Genomic DNA, 23,181 nt, shown 5'->3' with positions numbered 1-23,181 from the left:
ATTTCAACTTAGTTTTGTTGCAGCTAGCAGGAGTAGCCAAGACTTACAGGGTTCTTGACATGTCCTTTGCATGAGTTACTGGTATCTGTCTCATGGGTACTGCATATAAGGGATAGTGCTTTCATATGAAAATGGAGTGCCATTATTCACAAATTAATTAGCTTTACCTATTCAATGATTTTCCCTATAAATTAATTTTATACTAGCTCCAATAAGCACAAATTACAACAGGAAATTTTTGAAAATTTGGTCATGTCATTCAGAACAGACCACTTTTTTCTGGAAGCTAAGGAACAAACAGATGACACTTGGTAAATCCAACTTTTTGTAAGATTGCAGAAAGGTTTACCAAGGCTGCAATAGCACATGAAATAAGAAAATAAGAAAGTGCACTGACGGGGTGAAATTGGTTTACAGCAACTGTGCAAATGAGTAATATTGAATTGACGGTGCATTTTTAACCCATTTGATAATCTTTTCATTGACTTCAATTAGCTAAACATAATGAGGGTGAAAGTTGTCTTTACTAGTAGAGCAAAACAACTGTAGCAAATCGTAGCCCATTTTACACATGGCTAGTTTTATTTTTCCTTGAGATCAATGGGTGAGTGATCAGAGGAGTGATCTAAATTTATCAGTTTACATACTCCTGCTTTTTCATGATCTCCACCAAAGTTGAAAATTACTATCATTGTATTTTTATGTTTACTTTGTCAAATTATATTAGTAATTTTACATATTGATCTGAGTGAGTTACGATTGAAAGCAGTTTGGAAACCCACTACAGTTATCCGATTAGTCCATCTTATGGCAAGACCAGATCACAAACCTCAAAATCTTAGACTGAGCTGAGACAACAGTATTAGGACAATGCATCTGAGAGCCCAACTGTGCTGGATAGGCATGTAATTATATTGAAGGGCCATCATATTCTGAAACTATTGCTGTATGGAGAGCTAGTGTCTAGCAAAATAAATTAATATTAGCCATATAAGAAATACAAAGGCATGCTTAAGGGAAATCTGAAGTGGTGCGGCATTGAACTTAATGAGCTGGAACGTTCATTGGGGAATGGAACTCACTGGAGAGCCCTGATCCAAAGAGGTTCTGTCAGTTTTGAAAAAGATCAGCATCTAAATCTTACTGCTGCCCATGAACAATGTCATTTAGTTGTATTTGTCCATGTTACAACATATGAGTTTCAATGCCCCTACTGTTTCCAACTCTATGGGCCCTATTATACCATTTAATTCTAACTGCTGGGTAGACTTGAAACTGGGAGTGTTTCTATTCTGACTTGTAGATCATTCTCATACATCCCCATATGCACTTCGCCTGCAAAAATATCAGCGATTCTGAATTGTGCTGCACAAGCCTGTGGGAGGGGCTTAAAGCGCCCAAAACCCTGCAGCTCCGATCAGCACCTCCAACTGCGCATGTGCAGAAAAACTGCCACATCGCTCCTCGGCTGGATAATGCATACCCCTGGCCCCCTCAGGCATTGTCCCACCCCTACAACATTATGAATGCCCTTATCCCCTCAGCCCCCCACCACCACCTAGACCATTTGTGGGCCCTTCTCCCCCTTCCCCCCCATCAATCTCAGGCACAGTGGGCCCTTCTCCCCCTTCCCCTCTATTGATCTCACGCAGAGTGGCAGCAGACCCCATTCCCCTCCAATGATCTCAGGCAGAGTGACAACTGATCCCCCCCTTCCCCGCAATTGTTTTCAGGCAGAGTGGCCAAGGACTCCCTGTTCCCCCCCCCCGCCCCCCACAACTGATCCCAGGCAGAGTGGCAGTGGACACCCCTTCCCCCACCCCCCAATTGATCATAGGCAGAGCAACAGTGGACCCCCCCTCTCCTCCCCACTGATCTCACGTAGACTGTTAGTGGACCCTCCATTCCCCCCCAATGATTTCAAACAGAGTGGCAGCCAATCCCCTCCCCCCCCCAAACTGATCACCGGCACAGCGGCAGAAGACCCCTCCCCCCCCCACACTTATCTCACGCAGAGTGGCAGCGGAAGCGGATCCCCTTTCCCCTTCACTGATCACAGGCAGAGTGGCAGAGTCCCCCCCATACCCTTCCCCCCACTGATCTTAGGCAGAATGGCAGCGGACCCTCCTTCCCCCCCCCACACCGCCCCCCCCCCCCCCCCCCCCCCACACACACACACACACACACACACACACATCTTGGGCAGGACTGGCCCGGGATTTGTTGTGGGAGCTGTGATTGGGCTGTGGGGGTGGGGGCTGGAAGGGCAGCACTGCGGTGGTTCCTGGCTGGCCAGCAAGTGGAATGGCACAGAGTTCCAGGAACTGTCAACTCCAGCACGAATAATGATATTCATGACTGGGACTCTGCAATGCACAGAATGTGGAGATTCAGGTGAGAAGCTGAACTGACAAAATAGTTGGGGTTTAGAACAGTTTTCCTGCCAATTCAGCACTTTTGGCCATTAACTCTATTTCTCTCCACATATGTTGCCTGAACTGCTGAACTTTTCCAACTTTTTTGTGCTCTCTCTGACTTGACCACCCATGTTTGTGCAACTTTGATTTTCCCTGTTTGTATCCTTAACACTTGGTAGTAATTTCCCATTCCCATTCCACATTATGTTGATCAGTCAATCCAAAAAGACAGTTTCAGTCTGTTTTGTTGTCTATTGTGTCTGAATGCAAATTCTTTAATCAGTTGGATATCAAAGTGATTGAAGGTACTCACCTCTACTACATCAATAATCAACATAATGTGGAATGGGAAATTACTACCAAGTGTTAAGGATACAAACAGGGAAAATCAAAGTTGCACAAACATGGGTGGTCAAGTCAGAGAGAGTACAAAAAAGTTGGAAAAGTTCAGCAGTTCAGGCATCATATGTGGAGAGAAATAGAGTTAATGGCCAAAAGTGCTGAATTGGCAGGAAATCTGTTCTAAACCCCAACTATTTTGTCAGTTCAGCTTCTCACCTGAATCTCCACATTCTGTGCATTGCAGAGTCCCAGTCGTGAATATCATTATTAACCCAGGCGGGCAGGGCCTATTCGTGCTGGAGTTGACAGTTCCTGGAACTCTGTGCCAATCCACTTGCTGGCCAGCCTGGAACCACCGCAGTGCTGCCCTTCCAGCCCCCACCCCCACAGCCCAATCACGGCTCCCACAACAAATCCCGGGCCAGTCCTGACCATCACCCCACCGTCGCAGAGCACCCCAATGCACAGCCCATCCCCCCAGCAGTGGCGATCTCCCCACTCCCTCACCCTGGGAGGCAGGCCCCTCCGCAGACCACCCCCCAGCCCGCCGTATCACTGCCCTCCCTCCATCCCAGACCGATTGCCATGCAGAGTGGTAGCAGGACCCCCCAACCATCATTCGATCAGAACCTGAAAATTCCTGATAATGACCTCCTAAATATATTTAAAATACCTTTTAAAAAGATTCAAATTACTTACCTGCCTTCCTAGCAGTTTCCAGTGTGGTCTGACTGGCAACTGTTCGCCGGCTCTGGGAGATGTGCATGCATTCCCCGCGCATGCACAAATCCCGGTACAAGGCCGGCGACGCGCATCTCCCACCTCGACCCACCAGAAGAGTTGCAGGTCGCGATGGGGGAATCACGGCCAATATTTCTGGTTGATAATCTTTCACTGGAACTGAAGATATATAGAAATGTTACAGCTTTTAAGGCTGTGAAGTGAGGAGGGGGAAAGAAAAACAAGGTCTCTGATAGGGTGGAGAACTGTAGAGATTAAATTTAAAAGAATTCAGGAAGTAAGAGCAAACAGTGGGGATAAGTGAGCTGAGTCAAGACAGGAATCAGGTATCAAAGGCCCAGGAAGCATGCAGCTATGTGTGGTTGGGAGCTGGAATCTGACAAATGTAGAGTTGGGAGACTGTGAACTGGTAGGTGAGAGCTCAATGGGCTGAGGGTGAGTGATACATCAAGGGTCTGGGGTAGTGCAGCACGGCTGATCCTCCTGACTCCATATTCAGGTTAATTTTTTTAGTTATATCCAATCAACATCCCGATCAGAGAGACATTACAGGTCCAAGCTGACAAGACAGACTGCCCTCTTTCTGTGTTGGATTCGATCCACATGATCCAAGCTGTTGCAAGCAGGTATTGTACCTCCTCCAGTGCTTGATCTCATTTGCATCTTAACCAAGAGGCCTAGATGCGGCTTTAAAAAATTGCTTCAAATGAAGCCTCAGTGTAACCTCATTGACTTCTATCAAGTACAGAATCAAAAACGACATTTGATCCTAGCTAAAAGGCCGAGAAGTGATTATTTATTTTCTTGGTTGGGCTCAGTAGCCAATACTTGACCCGGTTTTTTAAGTGTCTAGAGGGGCTGTTATATCATGCCACATTGTGGGCAATGTCACTTGAGCTGCCTCACAAGTCCTCTTGAATTAATTCTTTAATTAAAAGATAACATTTGCTCAGAAAAACAGAAGAAAAACTGTCCTAATAAACAACTTTGTACTCTCTTCAACTTAGGTACACATATACATTGCAGAATTTACTTCAAAGTAATTGCACATGAAAGACCATTCAGCACAAGTTTTAAAAAACAAGTCTGCACTAATATGATGTCTTTCGTACCCACATGCTATTTCAATGTGTTTTACAGCTCAAGTCACTTTTCAGCTGTAGCCATTATTGTCTCGTATCCAATTTTCACACAACAACATACCACAAACAACAAATTAGATATATGGCTAGATAATCTGTTAAACAGGACACCAGATGAACTGACTGCTTTTCTTCAAATACTGTCATATGACATTTTACACCTACCTGGAACAAGCACATGACATTCAGTCCAAAATATGATCCTTCACTACTGCACGGAATTATTAGCCTAGATCATATCCTTACAGCCCTTTGTGATGCAGAATGTAAATTAATATTATTTTCCATGATCTATGAAAGGTCTCATGCTAAATTCCATTTACGCAATTTGCATATTTCCCCATGTGCCCCCAAGCACTGAGATCCTCCCCCCACATGCAAACCAACACATTCAACTAATTGAAGATGAAATCTCTCTCAGCCACATAAGTGATTAGTATTACAATGCCAACCATTGATGAGGATTAAACTCTCCAGCTGATGTGTACGATTGACTTGCGATGATTTTACATTAAATATCAAATCAATTATAGATCTCCGCTTTCTACTATTTAATAAATCATTAATAATCAATTATTAAAGCAGTTTTAATATGTACTTTGAGGTGACAGCTTCTAAAATTCAAATGTTTTGACAACAGATTACAACTGAAACCAAGGGCTGCACTTTTGCAGTGTTCCCAACATTGCTGACATTTAAAAATGTGGCCGGGGCACAAATGACAAAGCCCAGCCCTGTTAGCAACAGATCCAATTTTGGCTGGCAAATGGAAGAGGGTGGAGTTAGATTCACATAGGTGGGAAACATTAACCCAGCAAACTCAATTACTAAGTTTAAACAGACTCCATTTTGGTTGTTCCAAGGGCCATAACCTGCAGTGTGGGAATCATATGTAAATGTAAATAACCTTGAAAGGCAGATAAGGTCAGTTTAAGTGTAATGATCTGAAGATTTTTATGGGCGGCACGGTAGCACAATGGGAGGTACAGTAGCACAGTGGTTAGCACTGCTGCTTCATAGCTCCAAGGACCTGGGCTCAATTCCTGGCTTGAGTCACTGTCTGAGTGGAGTTTGCACATTCTCCTTGTGTCTGCATGGGTTTCGTCCGGGTGCTCTGGTTTCCTCCCACAGTCCAAAGATGTGCAAGTTAGGTTGATTGGCTATACTAAAATTGCCTTTAGTGTCCTGAGATGCATAGGTTAGAGGGATTGGTGGGTAAATATGTTAGGGACATGGGGATAGGGCCTGGGTGGGATTATGGTCGGTGCAGACTCTATGTGCCGAATGGCCTCTTTCTGTACGGGAGGGATTCTATGATTTTCTAAATCCCTACTCTTTAAACGTGAAAACAACATAAAACTGCCAATAAGAGTTTAAAAAATCTGTCTGTTGGTCTGCTTTGATTGATAGGCCATCTACTGTAAGTTAGGAAAGAAATATTACTTCATGTTTGTGTAGTTTCAATAGAATTCTTTGCTGTTATTTCCCAATGATTTTTATTATGTTATTATGAATGTCTTCCTGAGTTTCAAAAGCTAGAATTATCTCAATGGGGATTCTGAGTTCACAGTTTGGCGGTTTAAAGAGGCTATAATAGGAGCAGCTGTCTTTGATGTGGCGACACAATGTATTTTTTTTAAACAGGATTAACCACTTAAGGTAATTAAAAGTGTTAATTGGGTTTCATGAATGGAAATCTTTTTGTAGTTTTTCAAGTGTGTGGGAGTGAGAAATCTGTGAATGTAGAGGTAATAAGCCGTGGATAACGAAGGAGGTGAAGGAAAGTGTTAAATTAAAAGCGGAGGAATTTAGAGTAGCTAAGAGTAGTGGGCGAGAAGAGGATTGGGAAAGGTTTAAATGTCAACAAAGATTGACAAAGAAGTTGATAAAGGAGGGTAGGAGAAACTATGAAGCTGGGCTAGCACTTAATATAAAAAAGGATAGCAAGAGTTTTTATAAATATATAAAAAGGAAGAGGCTGGCTAGGGTGAACGTTGGTCCTTTAGAGGATGAGAAAGGGGACCTAGTGGTAGGGGATGGGGATATGGCTAAGGTCTTGAATAACTTTTTTGTTTCTGTCTTCACGGAGGAGGACGTGAATAATTTGCCGGGTGTTAGCGATGGAAAGGTGGTAGGACTGGAGGGTCTTAATGACATTACTGTTACTAGAGAGGTGGTGCTCGACAGACTGGAGGGGCTGATTGTGGACAAGTCCCCAGGACCGGATGGAATGCATCCGAGGGTTCTGAAAGAAATGGCGGAGGTGATAGTGGATGCCTTGGTGGTTATTTTCCAGATGTCGCTGGATTCCGGGGAAGTGCCGGAAGATTGGAAAACAGCTAATGTTACGCCGTTGTTTAAGAAGGGTGCCAGGCAAAAGGCGGGGAATTATAGGCCGGTTAGTTTAACGTCTGTGGTAGGTAAAATGTTAGAATCCGTCATTAAGGAGGAAATTGCGAGGCATCTTGAAGGGAATTGCTTGATAGGGCAGACGCAACACGGTTTCATTAAAGGGAAGTCGTGTCTGACAAATTTACTGGCGTTCTATGAGGATGTGTCTAGGGCAGTGGATAGAGGAGAGCCGGTGGATGTGGTGTTTCTTGATTTTCAGAAGGCGTTTGACAAGGTACCTCACAAGAGGTTATTGCAGAAGGTCAGGGGACATGGAGTTGGGGGTAGGGTGTTAGCGTGGATAGAGGATTGGTTGTCAAATAGGAGACAGAGAGTGGGGGTCAATGGGTGCTATTCGGATTGGCGGTTGGTGACTAGTGGGGTGCCCCAGCGGTCGGTGCTGGGGCCTCAGCTATTTACCATTTATATAGATGATCTGGAGGAGGGAACCGAGTGTAGGGTGTCGAAATTTGCTGATGACACCAAGATTGGGGGAAAGGCAAATTGTGCGGAGGGTGTGGAGAGTCTGCAGAAGGATCTAGATAGGCTGGGCGAATGGGCCAGGAACTGGCAAATGGAATTTAATGTTGGCAAGTGTGAGGTGGTCCACTTTGGTAGGAAGAATGGTAGGAAGGACTATTACTTACGTGGTGAAAAACTGCAGCAGGCGACGGTGCAGAGGGACCTCGGGGTCCTTGTGCATGAGTCGCAAAAACCCAGCTTGCAGGTGCAGCAGGTGGTCAGGAAGGCGAATGGGATGCTGGCCTTCATAGCGAGGGGGATTGAATATAAAAGTAGGGAGGTCTTGCTGCAGCTGTATAAGGCATTGGTGAGGCTGCAGCTGGAGTACTGTGTGTGGTTGATGGGTTCTTGATAAGAGAGGGGATTAAGGGTTATGGGGAGAGGGTGGGAAAGTGGAACTGAGCCACGACAGATCAGCCATGATCTTATTGAATGGCGGGGCAGGCTCGAAGGGCTAGATGGCCTACTCCTGCTCCTATTTCTTATGTTCTTATGTTATTTTTTCATCTTAATATTAATCCTGAAGTTGCCCATGTTGGATACTGGGTGAGTAGCTACATTAATGGCATGGGAGTGTGAGGGACATGGTAGTGGATGGGGGCTATCAGGTAGCATGGAGGGCTCAAACAGAGTATGAGGGATCATGGAGAGTGGGTGAGTGCCGTGAGATGACATGGAAGCTCCATGAAGGGAATGGGGGCATTAGGGTGGTGGGAGAATCGGTTGGCAAGGATGGAGGAGCTTTGAAGGGGTATATTGGAGTTTAGGAGCTGTGAGTGGCGAGGACTAGAAGGCCTAACAACTTCTAAAACAACTGGAACTAAGCTCAGGGAACAGAAATAGGCCTTCTAAGTAGCCTGCCTCAATACTTGCCCACCCCAATGGCCACCTACTATCTATTTCTGGGATCAGTGGGCTTGGCGCTATCCTGTCCATGCCTTCTAGACTGAAGATTGGGTCCAACTGGGCCCCAGAAAAAAAACTGACCAATTTGAGTTATCGCATTGGTAGCAAAATACAAGCCTCAATTGCTGACTGGTAAATCACCTCTAATGCAACGTCTTAAAGCTTTTTCATTGACCTTCATGGCATTACATAAACTGTCTGTGATGGAATGTTCTCCCAACAACAATTGGATAGTTTTAGCTAGGACTGATAGTCTTGGTGGTTAGAATGATATAGATCCATCCACATCTTTCATAAAACAAAAGGTTTTGTGCAGTGGTGCAGTTTTTTCAGCACAAATGCATTTTATCATGGGAGTGGTTCAAATCCTTATTTTGCTGCATTCCAATCTCATTCACACTACAGAATAGAGATGGGAAGAAAACATCTCATTGACGGGAAGAAGAAAAACTATCACAGTTTGTTCTTATGTTTACTTGCGGTTGGTTTGCGATTGCTTTGGCAGATGGCTAAGAGTATGCCACCATCTGAGCTGCACCTACACTTCTGAATGGGTAAAAATACAAACAGGAACAGCCAGCAATCATGGGCAAAAGATAGGAAGCAAAGATCATAATTGAAGGCCAGCAGCCTTACAAACCAACAGTTCAAATTTCACAACGCTTCTTTCCAATCTGATCAGGAACCAGCAGGCATCATTCAATAAATCAATCAAATTACTCAAATATTTTATGTTCAGTCATAGCTTACTCAGTTTAGTACATGCAGTTAAAGCTAATGGGCCTATTTCTCCCACTGGGACCCGTCACTTTTCTGGTGGGGTGGTCAGGCGGCAGGGGGGTGGTGCCCCCTGGGCATGGACAACCTGACAGTGCCAGCCTGTGCCCCTTGGCACTGCTCATCAGACACTGGGCAGTGCCGGGGGGGGTGCGCGGTTATGGTGGACAGAGCCTCGGGGTGATCAGTGGTGATGGGGGTCCTGCTGCCATTCTGCATTGGGATTGGTCTGGGCTGGAGGGAGGAAGCAATCAGGCGGACTGGGGAGTTTGTTCTGCCGGGGGGCCTGTCTCCTGGTGGGAGGGTCTGATTCCGGGGCAGGGAGGATCAGCGGAGCAGGGGAGGGCCTGCCGGGGTGAGGGAGGTGGGGGAAGCGCTGCTGCTGGGTGGGTGGACTGGGCATCGGGGCACTCGAGCATGGGGGTGGATCAGGGCTGGCCCATGAATTGTTATGGGGGCCGCAATTAGATCATGGAGGGGGCCTGGAAGGGCAGCACAGCAGGCGTCCCAGGCTGGCCAGTGATCGAACAGACCAGCAAACAGAGAGTCTGACAGATTGAGACCACTGCACAGAATTCCAGAGCTGTCAGGCTTTAGCGCAAATAGGCCCCGCCCCCCGGGGTTTTTAATGAAATTCATGATTGTGACCTCTGCAGTGCACAAAGTGGAGTGATTCAGGTCTGAAGCTGTACTGAAAAAACAGTTGTGATCTAGAACATTTTTCCCTCCAATTCAGCACTTTTGGGAGAATCGCCCCCAATATTTCTAAAGAAAGAATGATTAAATATTTCACTTAAGCATGGTTTGCTAACTGACACTTGCATTTTGTTTCTGTGTAGAGTTCTTACCTGATCCCAAGGAGAAATGATTCCACCAAAGCACATGAAGAGGTAACCCATAGCAACCAGACATGCCCAAACTACAAGAGAGAACACGTGCAGTAGCTTTCTGAAAACAGACTCCACGCAGACCAGAACAAAAATTGTGAGGAATATAGCCAAGGCTGTTGGAACAGTTATTAGGAAAGCCACATGATCTTCAATATCCTGGGGGAGAAAGAAATGAAAAGCTGGCTAAGCACATTGCTACAACATCTCCAGGCTTATTTATTCATATAATAATATGTCAAAAACATCTGATCAAGCTGTTTTTTGGTCAGTTTCAGAGGTTTGCAATACTGATCCATCATTCAACATTTCAAATAGTCGACTCAATTAATACAATCTAATTAAGTCTGCATATTCAATTAATTACGCTTATTTATAGTGAAGCATTACAAATTGGTGCAATATAAAAATTGGTCTTCGGTTCTAATGAAAGTTAATTGGTTTAAAAGTTTTCGCTTTGCAGATACATTGAGTGTTTCCAGCATTTACTGCATTTACTTTCGTCATGCTTATCGCAATGTCGTGAAGCAGATGTTATTGACTTAATCCCAGTACAATTAAAATTTACATTTATAATGCTGCAATCCAGAATAACTAATTAAATGGCTAGAAATAGGACTGAGGCCCAGAAGTGGGGGGAGGGGTGGGGCATTTTTGGCTATTTCTAAGAGAACTCTTATATACTGAATTTCTTCCACATAATTTTGCTAATAAACATTTTCAATTACAAAATGTTGGCTCACTGAGGTTTCAGCCACTCCTCAATTTCCCGGCAATATTGTAAATTTATTACCTTGAAGACAAGTCAGGGTTCAGTCAACAACCTTTATAATGTGCTCTTTACTAACCCTATCAAACGATACTTACCTGTGCTCCCTTCATTGACAAGGACAGACAAAAGGGCAATAAAACACATTCTGAAAGCTGAATGCTGCGGGCCTCTTCTTTTCAAAGAGAAAACATTAGGAAAAGCTTCCCTTGTGACTTAAACACCTACACTTCTGCATTTATGTGTGCTGGGGTTGTCAGCAGTTACAACATAATGGCAAGTATATTTATTTTGTTTGTATCTTTGCACAGATGTTTAGAAATCTCTGGTACCAATGCTTTACCTATTTTTCTTAAGATACCAAGGGTAGGATTTTCCTCCTGGGCTTGGGAAACCAACATCCAAAACATTTCCAAGTTCCCACACTCAACCCACAGTTGTCACAAAGTCAGGTTGCTAACAGGCTGGATGCAGGTAGGATAGCCCATTAACCGTGGGTGTGGGTAATGGGGGCAAGACAGGAAAAGTGGGGGTCCCATTTGAACATATCATTGGAACTATTTCAGTGACTGACATTTTCTGCAGAAAATGGGTGGATCAGTGTGATAGGAATAGAGACTGAGGGCTGGCACCCAGAGAAGGGCTGAACTTTGCTTCTCCAATGCTGACATGGTAGCCATAGAGACGGTGATGGAGATCATCTTTCCAGAGGTGGAAGGTGGTAGTCACACAGCCAAACAAAGCTGTCACAGCTACAGTTGCTGAGACCATTAGCAGCAGCAGTGTCGTCAGGAGGAATTGGGTGCAGTGTCGGACAAGGTTCTGTGACCTTATTCTCCCTGGCATGGTGAACGCAATGCTAGACCTTGATGACAATGCTAGCCCCTGTCTATTCAACCTCCAGCTCATGCTCCAATTGCAGAGCCTGAGGGTGCACGCTCCTCTTGAACATGGGAGTAGTGAGTGCCAGGGCAATCATAGATCCTTCAGAAAGACTCAGAGCCATATTGCTGTTGAGGACTGGCCAGCACTAATATGCATCTTAAATGAAAGATACTTTGGCATTGGTCAGAGAAAGTCTTATCTTTCGCTCTCTTATCTGTGCAGGAGAAAAGGGAACACAATGCAAGGGAGGCTCTGACTGGAGGAAAAATGCTTTGCTGCATAATGACTGTCTTGAAACAGGAAGTCATGGAACTTGCCAGAGTGCCCACTCCTCCTATTCCACAAATATTGGGTCCTGAATATTGAGGGTCATATGATATTCAAAAATAATTGGGGGATAGGTAAAGATGGTTGCACTGCTAATCAATGATGGCAATTGTGCAATAGTTAAATATTACTCCAGTTCTGGAGATCAGGAAGTAAAATCAATTTGGGTGGAGATGAGGGATGGTAGGAAAAAGAAGTCACTAGTGGAAATGGTCTAAAGGCCACCGAACAGTAATGATGATGTAGACAAAGTATACAAGAAGAAATAGTGAGTGCCTGTGATAAAGCAATGACAATAATTGTGGGTAGCTTTAATATAAACTGGTAAAATCAGATTGCAGTAGTAGCCTGGATGAGAACTTCATAGAATCCTATGACTAGTAACTTAAAAAAAAGCAACTATGTGGCCATGAAAGCTGAGCTAGATGAAGTGAATTGGCAAAGTAGGCTAGGGGATAGATCAATAGTGAAGTAATGGTGGACATTTAAGGGAATATTTCAGGATACTCAGAATAAATATATTCCTTATATAAAGAGAAATTCTAAAGCGAGGACCCATCATTCATGATTATCTAAAGAAGTTAAGGAAAGTATCAAACTTGAGGAAAAATTATCTAACAGTGCAATGATGAGTGGCAGGTTAGATGATTGGTCAGAATATAAATAATGACACTGAATGACTTAATGAGGAGAAATAAATTAGAGAATGAGAGCAAGTTGACCAGGAATGTAAAAACGTAATATTTGCTATAGATATTTAAAAAGAAAAAGGGCAAGTAAAGAGAGTGTTGGTCCTCTAGCAAATGAGAATAGGGAGTTAATAGAAGATAAGACAAAGGCAGATGAAATGAGCAAATATTTTGCAACTGTCTTCACAATAGAGGATACAAAAAAACCTTCCAGTAATAGCTGTGAAACAGGAGGTGAAGGTTCAGAGGAACCTGGTAAAATCACAATCACAAGGGAAGCAGTAATGAGCAGACTGATGGCGCCGCAGGTCCAAATGGATTTCATCCCAAAGGTTAGCTAATGACCTAGTAGATGAATTGGTGTTAATTTCCAAAATTCCCAAGAATTTGAAACAGTTCCATCACACTGGAAAGCAACAAATATAACTCCTGTATTCAAGGAGGGCGCAAGAAATCAAGAAACCAGAGGCCAGTAAGTTTGACATCTGTCATGGGGAAGGCGTTAAAATTGGCATTAAGGCTGGACACTTAGAAAAAACTCAAGGTAACTGGGAAAGGACAGCATGGTTTTGTGAAAGGGAAATCATATTTATCCAATTCATTAGAGTTCTTTGAAGTAATAGCATGTACTGTGGATAAAGAGGACCCTGTAGACACCTTGCACTTGGGTTTCCAGGGGCATTTGATAAAATCAAAAGTTATTGAGGAAAATAAAAGTCATATTGTGGGTTGGTATAATATGTTTTGGATAAACATATGGATGATATTGGAATAGTGTAGTTCAGATGGGCTTCAGATTGGTTTCACAGGTTGGCGCAACATCAGGGGTGGAAGTATTGCGCTGTAATGTTCTAATATTAGCATGGATAAAAGATTGGCTGGATGGCAGAAAACAGAGAGTTTGTACTAATGGTTCTTTGTCTGATTGGCTGGATGTGAAGAGTGAACTCCTGCAGGGATCAGTTCCAGGGTCTCAACCATCTACAATTATTATCAACAACTTAGATGAGGGGAGTGAAGGCATGAAGCTAAATTTGCAGACGACACAAAGACAGGATAATATTTTGTCATGAAGACACGTTAAATTTGCAGACAGATATAGATAGGTTGAGAGAGTAGGCAAAAATCTGGCAGATGGAGTTCAGTGCAGGAAAATGTGAACTTCTTCACTTGGGCAAAAAGCATTATAAAACAGCACTATTTAAATGGAGAACACAGCAGAATTTGAGATACAGAGGGATCTAGGTGTTCTGGTCCATGAGTCACAAAAGGTTAGAATGGAGGTACAGTTCATAATCAAGACGGCTAATAGAATGCTGTCCTTTATTATAGGAGGAACTGAAAATAAAAGCAAGGATGTTATGCTTCATTTATATGGAGTATTGGTAAGACCATATCTTGAACACTGTGTGCAGTTCTGATGTCGTTATTTATGCATTGGTGGTATTTCAGAGAAGGTTTACTAGATTGAAAGCTGGAATGAGTGAGCTGTCTTATGAGGATAGGTTGGACAGACTGGAACTGTTTCCACTGGAGTTTAGGAAAGTGAGGGGTGACTTGATTGAAACATATAAGATCCTGAATGGCCTGTTCATGGTGTATGTGAAAATGATGTTCCCTCTTGTGGTTGTGTCCAGAACTCGGGGGGCAGGGGAGTACTAATTTAAAATTAGGGATCGCCCTTGTCGGACAGAAATTAAGAGCTTTCTTTTCTCTGAATGTTGTGCGACTTTGGGGCTCTCTGCATCAGAAGCTTGTGGAAGCAGGATCGCTGAATATTTTTAAGGTGGAGATAGATTTGTTAGGCCAGGGAATTAAAGTATAACTGGGACTGTGGAACTCGAAACAACAGCCATAATCTTATTGAATGGCAGAGCAGACTCAAGAGGCCAAATGGTTTACTTCTGCTCCTAATTCGTATGTTCACATGACAAGGTCCTGTAGTGGCATCAGGACAATTGCAGAGAATAGAGACATCAAAGTAAACACCTGTGCATCAGGTAAGTGCACTCTGCATCTTCCACCAGCACAGACAATGTAACAACCAATTGGAGAGCCAATATTTGCATCTCAGCTGACATATAAACATGCTGACTTCACCTCACTTGAGATTCTCAGGGAGCACAATGTAGAAGTGACCAACAACAGAGTTACCACATTGGAAAAGCATTGAGTGGGTCATTGGGATTTGTCACCCATGTAAATGTGCACTTTTGAACAGAATGCAAATATGGACATTTGACTTCAAACAATTTGAGAGAAACCTTGAGCCAACATTTTCTGTCCATGCAAATGCCAGTGGGGACTGAATTCAGATCTTCCATGCTCCTTGCCGTGTAAGTTAAAGGTTTATTTATTCATCACAAGTAGGTTTACATTAACACTGCAATGAAGTTATTGTGAAAATCCCTTGTTACCATACTCTGGCACCTGTTGGATACACGTACATTAGGTGGCCCAGCATGTCTTTTGGACTGTGGGAGGAAACCCATGCAGTTATAGGGAGAACGTGCAGACTCCAAACAGACAGTGACCCAAGCCGGGAATCAAACACTGGGGCTGTGAGGTAGCAATGCTAACCATTGTGTCACTGAGCGGGTGAACCAGCTTTGCATGCATAGGCACTCATTTTAATCTTATTAACCTACCCGTTATTGCATCTTTACCATGTCCCCCGCCCTCCCAGATATTGACACTATGCTGACGTGACATCAAATCAGTGGAGTTCTGTTGTGGGAGTCTCTCTGGGTGTGCAAAGGTCAGTATAGCAACCAGGGGAGAAGGACAAGGCCAAGTAGTGCCCTGGCAATGCCCCTTGGCATTGCCCCTTTACATAGGTTGGCACTGCCAAGTTGACACCATACCTCCCTGGCAGTACCAACCTGTGCCATGGGGCATACCTCAGTGGCAGCCCCATGTCAGGGAGGGGAGGGAGGGTTAATGCTGCTGTGGTATGGGTTGGGAATAGCCCAATGAGGAGAGGATGCTGAGGGGAAGATGCCGGCTTGGATGGTGTGACTGTGGGAGGAGAGAGAAAGGGCTGATGATCACTGAAGGGAGTGAAAGCTCACTCTGATCAAGGGTGCAGAAGGTAGCCCCTGAGACCTCAGTGGTGGATGGGCAAAGTTGACCAAAGGTTTGATCAGCCCTTAAAAGATGGCACCCTGATCTCTGAGCAGCCTGGTTTTGCCCACTTGATTAAGCTGCACCCATCTTTATGACGGCATGAATCATGCCCACTTGATTTTTTTATATTTTAAGCGATAGATTCTGGAGAGAAACACACCTGTTTTGTTGCAAGAAACTACACACTATCACTTTTTCATAAGATTTTGCCCCTGGTCTTCCATCCTTAATGGAAAGGCTCAAAAAGAGGGAAGAGGTAGTGAAAGGAAGAAGAGATCTTTGTCAGAGGACAGTGAAGCCTCTGGACATGTCTGCTTTCTTCATTAGTGTTAAGAGTGAATCCATTCAAGGCTTTGTCTTCAATTAAAGTGAAATTGCAAAAAACTTGGAGTGAGTTCCAAAGCACGTTATCAGCCTGATTAGAAGGGTTCAGCTAAAATGTTCTGAGATTAGATGAATATTGACATTGGTGGTAATCTGATGAAGCTCTCAGTCCTGTCGCAGGCCCAGCCAATCTCCTATAAAGCTGCACCTCTCTGTTCTGCAGCTTTCTCTCATCCTCATTATCCTCCTCCCCCTTCAAAAAGCTTGATTGATCTTGCGTTTCACCTCTTCAAGATCCACTCCCTACTGGAGGACCATTTATGGAGAGTCAGCAAATCATCACAATGAGCAAGACACTTCCAGAAGTTTATGTATTGCAGGTTGTCACTTGACCCATCTGGGAAGCAGAAACACAACATCAGCAGCCAGAAAGCCTGCTCTATGGTGATCCATATGAATAGATGATTTCAGTTGTAGCACCTCTGTGACACCATCTTGGGGTCATGAAAAGGGACAAGTGGCATCTTTTCAAACAATATGCCTCATTCCCTAGAATCCATCCATTGAGTTTGCTGAGATGGCTGGGGGAGGGAGGAGGAGGTAGTAGAGTGAAAAGTTGCAGTACCCTGGACTAAAGGAGGAAGAAACCTTGGCAGATGCCAGGAAATTAAGTACGCAAAGGAGTGGGAAGTTTCTCTTGAAGGTCACTGGATGAGCTTTCTGTGCTGTCAATAATGACCTACACCTGGGGAATCCAGAAATGGAGGCATAACCCACAGCCCTTAATGCCTGCGAGACTTTATCTGTCTGAAACTCTATGTACTGCACAGCTCTTGCAAGTACATCATAAGCAATCTGTTAGATGTAGTAGTATGCAGTTGTTTGCGAGATACCACCAAAATCCACTCTTAATCCTCAGGAGTAGGCAGAAGCAAAGAAAGTCACAGTGACTTTGATGGCTACTGGCAAGCAGTGGTGTGAGGGAACAAATCTCTACGACCATCTGCCTCGGGAGGCACAACTTCCTGTAGTACAGGTTCCTTGACATGTCCAAGAAGCTAGGTCTTTAGCAGTAGATCCTACATTAAAGATATGGCCCCGCTGTCTTCCTGGCCCTCACCCTTCTCCTCCAGCTTCTGTTGTTGAAGATATAGATCCTCAGTGCCACTAGACTCTATATCTGGAGAATCAAAGTCCTATTGCCAACTGATGCCTTTCTTGCACTCAGCAGGGCTCCCAGCAATGTCTGGGACTCCTCTTGTAACTCCTGCAATTCCAAGAATCACAATTTCATGCATTACTCGAACATATTCAGACCAATTTTCCTGCAGCATCTACACATTCAATGCCCCTGTATGCTAATGGATGAATGTCCCTTTCTGTCGTGATCCCTTTGAGGGGCCAGCCTATGTTCATGGTATGTTCACGATTGATTCCCCAATCTATTGTCACCGTCATGTATCTGGCCTGAACATGACCCAGTGTGCAACCTGTGCGTGTCCCTCCCTGTAATCCCAAACTGATCCTTATTGAGTTGACTTTCAGCTTGTTACTAAGATAATTGGCCTCATTCTTGATTTGGCCAGGTTTCCAGGGTCCACATTCCCGCATTGTCAGTAATTTTACTGGAACCAGAAACAGCAACAATAACCCAGCACACTAACTGGAACCATACTTTTAGGCATTCACCTGCATCCCCTCCTACCTCCATCAGCATCTAAAGGAGAATGAGAAACAACAGGGAATAATAGGCTTGTCCCTACATTACTCATAGGAAAATGATTAAATCTACTATTAGGAATATGGTAAGAGTGCAGACTATAGAGTCAACAAAAATTTATTAAAGGAAAATCACATTTGACTAATCCATTAGAATTGTTTGAGAATGTAATTACCAAGATGGATAAGAGGAACCAGTGGATTTAGTAAGTTTGGATATACTAAAAGCATTTGAAAAGGTGCCAACAGGCTGTTATTAAGCAAAACTTGGATTTATGGGATTTGAAGTAGCTTGAGGCATGGATTGAAAATTGGTTACTGAAAGTGAGTAAAAAGTCTGACAACACCAGGTTTTAGTCCAACCTATTTATTTGATAATATACTCACTAGCTTTCGGGGTTACCCCCTTCGTCAGGTGAATGGAGAGAACTCTCCATTCACCTGACGAAGGGGGTAACCCCGAAAGCTAGTGAGTATATTATCAAATAAATAGGTTGGACTAAAACCTGGTGTTGTCAGACTTTTTACTGTGTTTACGCCAGTCCAACGTCGGCATACCCACATCATGACTACTGAAAGTGAAACAGAGATTTGGAAATCAATAAGACATTTTGGGGTTGGCAAGCTAAAACTAGTGTAGTACATAAGAACATAAGAAATAGGAGCAGGAATAGGCCATCTAGCCCCTCGAGCCTGCCCCGCCATTCAATAAGATCATGGCTGATCTGTCGTGGCTCAGTTCCACATTCCCGCCCTCTCCCCATAACCCTTAATCCCCTTGCCTATCAAAAACCTATCAACCCTCGTCTTAAAAATATTGAGCGAGGTAGCCTCCACCACTTCAACGGGCAGAGAATTCCAGAGATTCACCACCCTTTGAGTGAAGAAGTTCCTCCTCAACTCCGTTCTAAACCGCACCCCCTTTATCCTGAGGCTGTGCCCACTAGTCCTACTGTCCTTTCTGAGCAGGAAGAGCCTCTCCACCTCTATCCTATCCATCCCATTCATCATCTTATACGTCTCAACGAGATCTCCCCTCATTCTTCTAAACTCTAACGAGTACAAGCCTAGTTTATTCAGCCTCTCCTCATAGTTCAACCCCCTCAACTCCAGAATCAGCCTAGTAAACCTCCTCTGCACTCCCTCCAAGGCCAAAATATCCTTGCGTAAGTGCGGCGACCAAAACTGCACACAGTACTCCAGCTGCGGCCTCACCAGTGCCCTATACAGCTGCAGCAAGACCTCCCTACATTTATATTCAATCCCCCTCGCTATGAAGGCCAGCATCCCATTAGCCTTCCTGACCACCTGCTGCACCTGCAGGCTGGGTTTTTGCGATTCATGCACAAGGACCCCGAGGTCCCTCTGCACCGTCGCATGCTGCAGTTTTTCGCCACGTAAGTAATAGTCCTTCCTACCATTATTTCTACCAAAGTGGACAACCTCACATTTGCCAACATTAAATTCCATTTGCCATTTCCTGGCCCATTCGCCCAGCCTATCTAGATCCTTCTGCAGACTCTCCACACCCTCCGCACAATTTGCCGTTCCACCAATCTTGGTGTCATCAGCAAATTTCGACACCATACGCTCGGTTCCCTCCTCCAGATCATCTATATAAATGGTGAATAGTACCACAAGACTAGTATTTGGTTTTCAGCTATTTGCAATTTACATTAATGATTTAATGTTGTATCGTCATATTATTCATAAGGAGCCAGGAACTAATCATTGTGAGAATTTACATCCAGGGTACCACATTTAATGCTATACTGCAGTCAGGTGCCAAGCAATAATTTATCAGTCTACCAACCGCTTGGAAGGCTGCAAGAAATACATTGTTGAAGCTCCAACACTTTTACTGTAAAAGTGTGACTATTTCAAACTTCAGGGAACCAAAAGAATAATTTAGATGAGCAGAATGAGTGTAACATATTGAACTAAGTTTGCTGACAATACAGTGTTGTATTATGCTGCCAGCACTGAGCAGCTGAAAAAGGACTGCAGGAACGGTCCATGGCCAACACTATAATGCAACATTGTGATCAGCAGTGGCACCGTAATACAACATAGTGATCAGCATTTTAAATTGCAAACCTAGAAATGAATTCCAAGGTATGAAAGACTACAAGCAGCTGAAGCCAGTCTTGAGAGACGTGTGTCTAAGAAGAAAAATTGAAGAAAAGTTGAAGAAGCTTTGTTACAGACTTAGAAGTTGAGAAAACTACCCAAGTGAGTGGAAGTCCATTGCAAGAGTGCTGCAGAATAAAAGAACCTGGTCAGGTAATAAAGGTGAGTAAGGAAAAAATATAAAACAAATTGCAAGACCCTAAGTCAAGAAATCTGGTCAGATCATAAAATAGTGAGCAAAAATACAAAGGTTGCAAGGCACTGAATGATGCATAATCCAAGAGCCTGGTCAATTTACAAGACGGTGAGAAAATTTTGAAGTAGTTATACTTACATTACAAAATAGGTGGCATTCTCAGGTGCTCAGCAGATAAAAGAAACAGGAAGACAGCTGGAAGCTAAAGAAACTGGATAAAAAAAAGGCAGAATGCAGAAAAACTGCAGAGTTAAAGAGCGAAACATGCAGAGAACAGCTAAAAAAAGAAAAAGACAGCACAGAGTTTAAGAGAAAGAGAAGCCTTTTCAGTCAGGTCCCTGCTTTTTTATACAGAAGTGAAAATGCTGCAGCTCATAATATTTTATAAAGCCTGCACCCACCACATCTCCCAAAGTTTAACACGCTCAAAATAAAAAGAACCTCCAGGGACCAAAGAAAATATGAATTGCCAAAAAGGAAATATTAGTATTTTGAAATTTTAAAAATTAAAAATGAGAGAAGTGGCTAATCACCAAAGAGCCCATCAAGAGTGTGTAAGCATAGGAAACTCAAAGAGAAGAAACCAACAACTGCAGATAGCATGGGTAAAGAAAAGGTCACTTCAGTGGTAGCCTTAAAGGGGCAATGACATTTAAAGCTATAAAAAAAAAGCCATGGACAGAAAATTAAAAGAGCCAGTTAAATTTTGGAAAAGGAATTGGCTAAACCAGGCCAAAGGATAAAAACTATTGGAGAAGACTAATTTTAGTTTACAAAAGACTTACATGATTAAATAAAGAACCAGAAGAAGTACAAGTTGGAAAGTTTTTATTAATTCTTAGTTCATTTGCTAATACATAGATCAATACTCAACAGCATTTGGTGAGATATTAAAAGGCTTTGACAGATATATAAACTCCAAGTTGTTGGAGCGTAGACCCCAAAGAAAATTCATCACATCTGCTAAAAAGCACCATGGGCCACAAAATGAGGGGGACAATATTGAAGTAAACCATGAGATGTCAGTTGACCTCATCAGATAAATAAAATGCATGGGTTGAAGAGTTTAGTGCAGAGGAAAAATACAGCTGAGAAGCAGCTGAAAAGCTTAAAAATACAGTGCGCAATTTAACAAAAAATTTCGAAGTGCCAAATGAACAAGAAAACAGAAGTGAATGGCACTCACTGTTTGTTTTTTGCAAGCTGTGGGTTGCAATCTTATGGTAGAATGCGATTCTCACCAGTGAGGGGAGGGGGATGCAGTTTACAATTCTCCAGGGCTCTTTTACACCCATTCTCACCCACAAATGACACGAAGCTGATTAGCATGAGATTGTCTGCATTTCAATCTCATTAGTGAAATTATCATGCGACCCATAACCCCCTGGAATGTACCCATCTCTCTGGCATGATGCCACACCAGTGCGAATCACTACTGCTGCTATAAGGTGTGGTTCAGGCACAACAGTTGTAAAGGAGAGTGAGGAGGTGAGAACATTGTACACCAACCTTCACAAGAGGGTGGGTCAGCCACTGCCATGGTGTGGGATGGGGCAGGGCAGCCCCCATGGCCACTGGAGTTTTGCGGGGGGGGGGGGCTCGGGCTGGGCTGGGTACTGCCGCTGGGGTGGGTTGAGATCATGTAGTGAGCATTTTCCCTGCCTGCTGAAAGACTCCCAAAGACGTTCTAGAGGTCGAGGTCAAATGCCACTAATGTTGCACCCTCTATCCTGCCACTTCTCAGTTGGGAAATCTCTGTGATATGTGCTGCCTGGGACGGTATAAGAGGCCCTTAACCTTATGAACATTCCTACACACTCGGCTGAGCCCTGGGAGAACCACAGCTCCCACGGATAAGGCATAGATTCTGGGAGATGGTATTCACGTGACTTCAATGGTAGTCATTTTCGGTTCAGATTTGATAGGTCGAATGCGCTCTCCCACAGTGCATGATGCTCCATGCCTCTACAGGTGCAAGTGGGAGTACTATCCTCTCCATGGGAGATGGATCACAGACAAAGCAGTTGCAACTGTGGAGTGCAATAATCTCTGATTGTTATTATCCACAGTTGTAATTATCCACTACAGTGTCTGTGCCCTCTTGGCGACATTGCAACTTTTTTCATTTTACAGGGCCTGCCACTACGTCTAAGTGATTCCCCAGGATGCACATCAGAGGTGGAGGTGATCAGTTGTGTTCCACACCCTGTGGCCTTTGACGCCCTTGAGGGTACTCCATGGAGGGCTGGGACATGGAGGGCCCTGGTCAACTTTCAGGATTCAGCCACCCAGTTGAGCTTGCTGCCTGAGAGATGCACCGGTGTCAGAACGGGGGGATTCAGAAGTCCTGGGGAAGGCTGCCATCTCCTGGTGAACATGGGCTCCAGGACTTTCTCCATCCCTGGGGTGCTCATGGGCCTCTGGGATATTCCATGAGATGACAAGGCAGCTAGAGTAAGCTCCAGAAATCTCTGTGTCACCTGGCGCTGCCAGTCCAGGAGGTCCAACATCGTCTGCACCATGTTGTGCGAGCCCTCAGCGATAACCCTCTGAGTCTGGGCCAAGCTCTGAAGCCCCTCGGCAACTGCCCTTTGAAACTGGTCAACTTCTTGAGGCCTCAGCGAATCAGCCATGCCTTGGACCTTGCCACCCATGGCTATCTTTCCTGCCCCCGGCTTTCTACAGTGGTTGCGAGCTGTGCAATATTGCCCTGGGTACCGCACAATGCTGCCACCATCTCCTTCACCTGAAGGCTGTTGGACTCCTGCAAACAGCCTTGCAGCTGCTGGAATGTCTGAGACACTGTCTCCTGTAGTCACCTTCTTTGCTTCTGCATCTCCAGCAGTTCTGTGAGAACCTTTTCTGGTAACCTGGTATCTGGCTGGGTGCTA

The 23,181-nt window shown here is 44.1% G+C and overlaps 1 protein-coding gene across 5 annotated transcripts in view; it reads right to left on the bottom strand.

Moving 5' to 3' along the window:
* Nucleotides 1-23,181, bottom strand: part of adcy2b (adenylate cyclase 2b (brain)) — a 668,382-nt gene that overhangs the window by 353,513 nt on the left and 291,688 nt on the right. For all 5 annotated transcript variants that reach the window (XR_013888839.1, XM_080205342.1, XM_080205332.1 and 2 more), the window contains exon 3: nucleotides 10,087-10,284. Coding sequence is in view for 4 of the 5 variants with exons in the window: in XM_080205342.1 (XP_080061468.1) it covers nucleotides 10,087-10,284 (198 nt within the window). In the remaining variant the exon portion in view is untranslated. The remainder of the gene's footprint in view (nucleotides 1-10,086; nucleotides 10,285-23,181) is intronic.

The sequence above is a fragment of the Carcharhinus amblyrhynchos genome, chromosome 2, assembly GCF_965287045.1.
Source record: "Carcharhinus amblyrhynchos chromosome 2, sCarAmb.v2.hapA, whole genome shotgun sequence".
Classification (NCBI taxonomy): Eukaryota; Metazoa; Chordata; class Chondrichthyes; order Carcharhiniformes; family Carcharhinidae; genus Carcharhinus; species Carcharhinus amblyrhynchos.
Note: the sequence above shows the minus strand (reverse complement) of the source record. Positions and strands in the feature narration are given on the sequence as shown.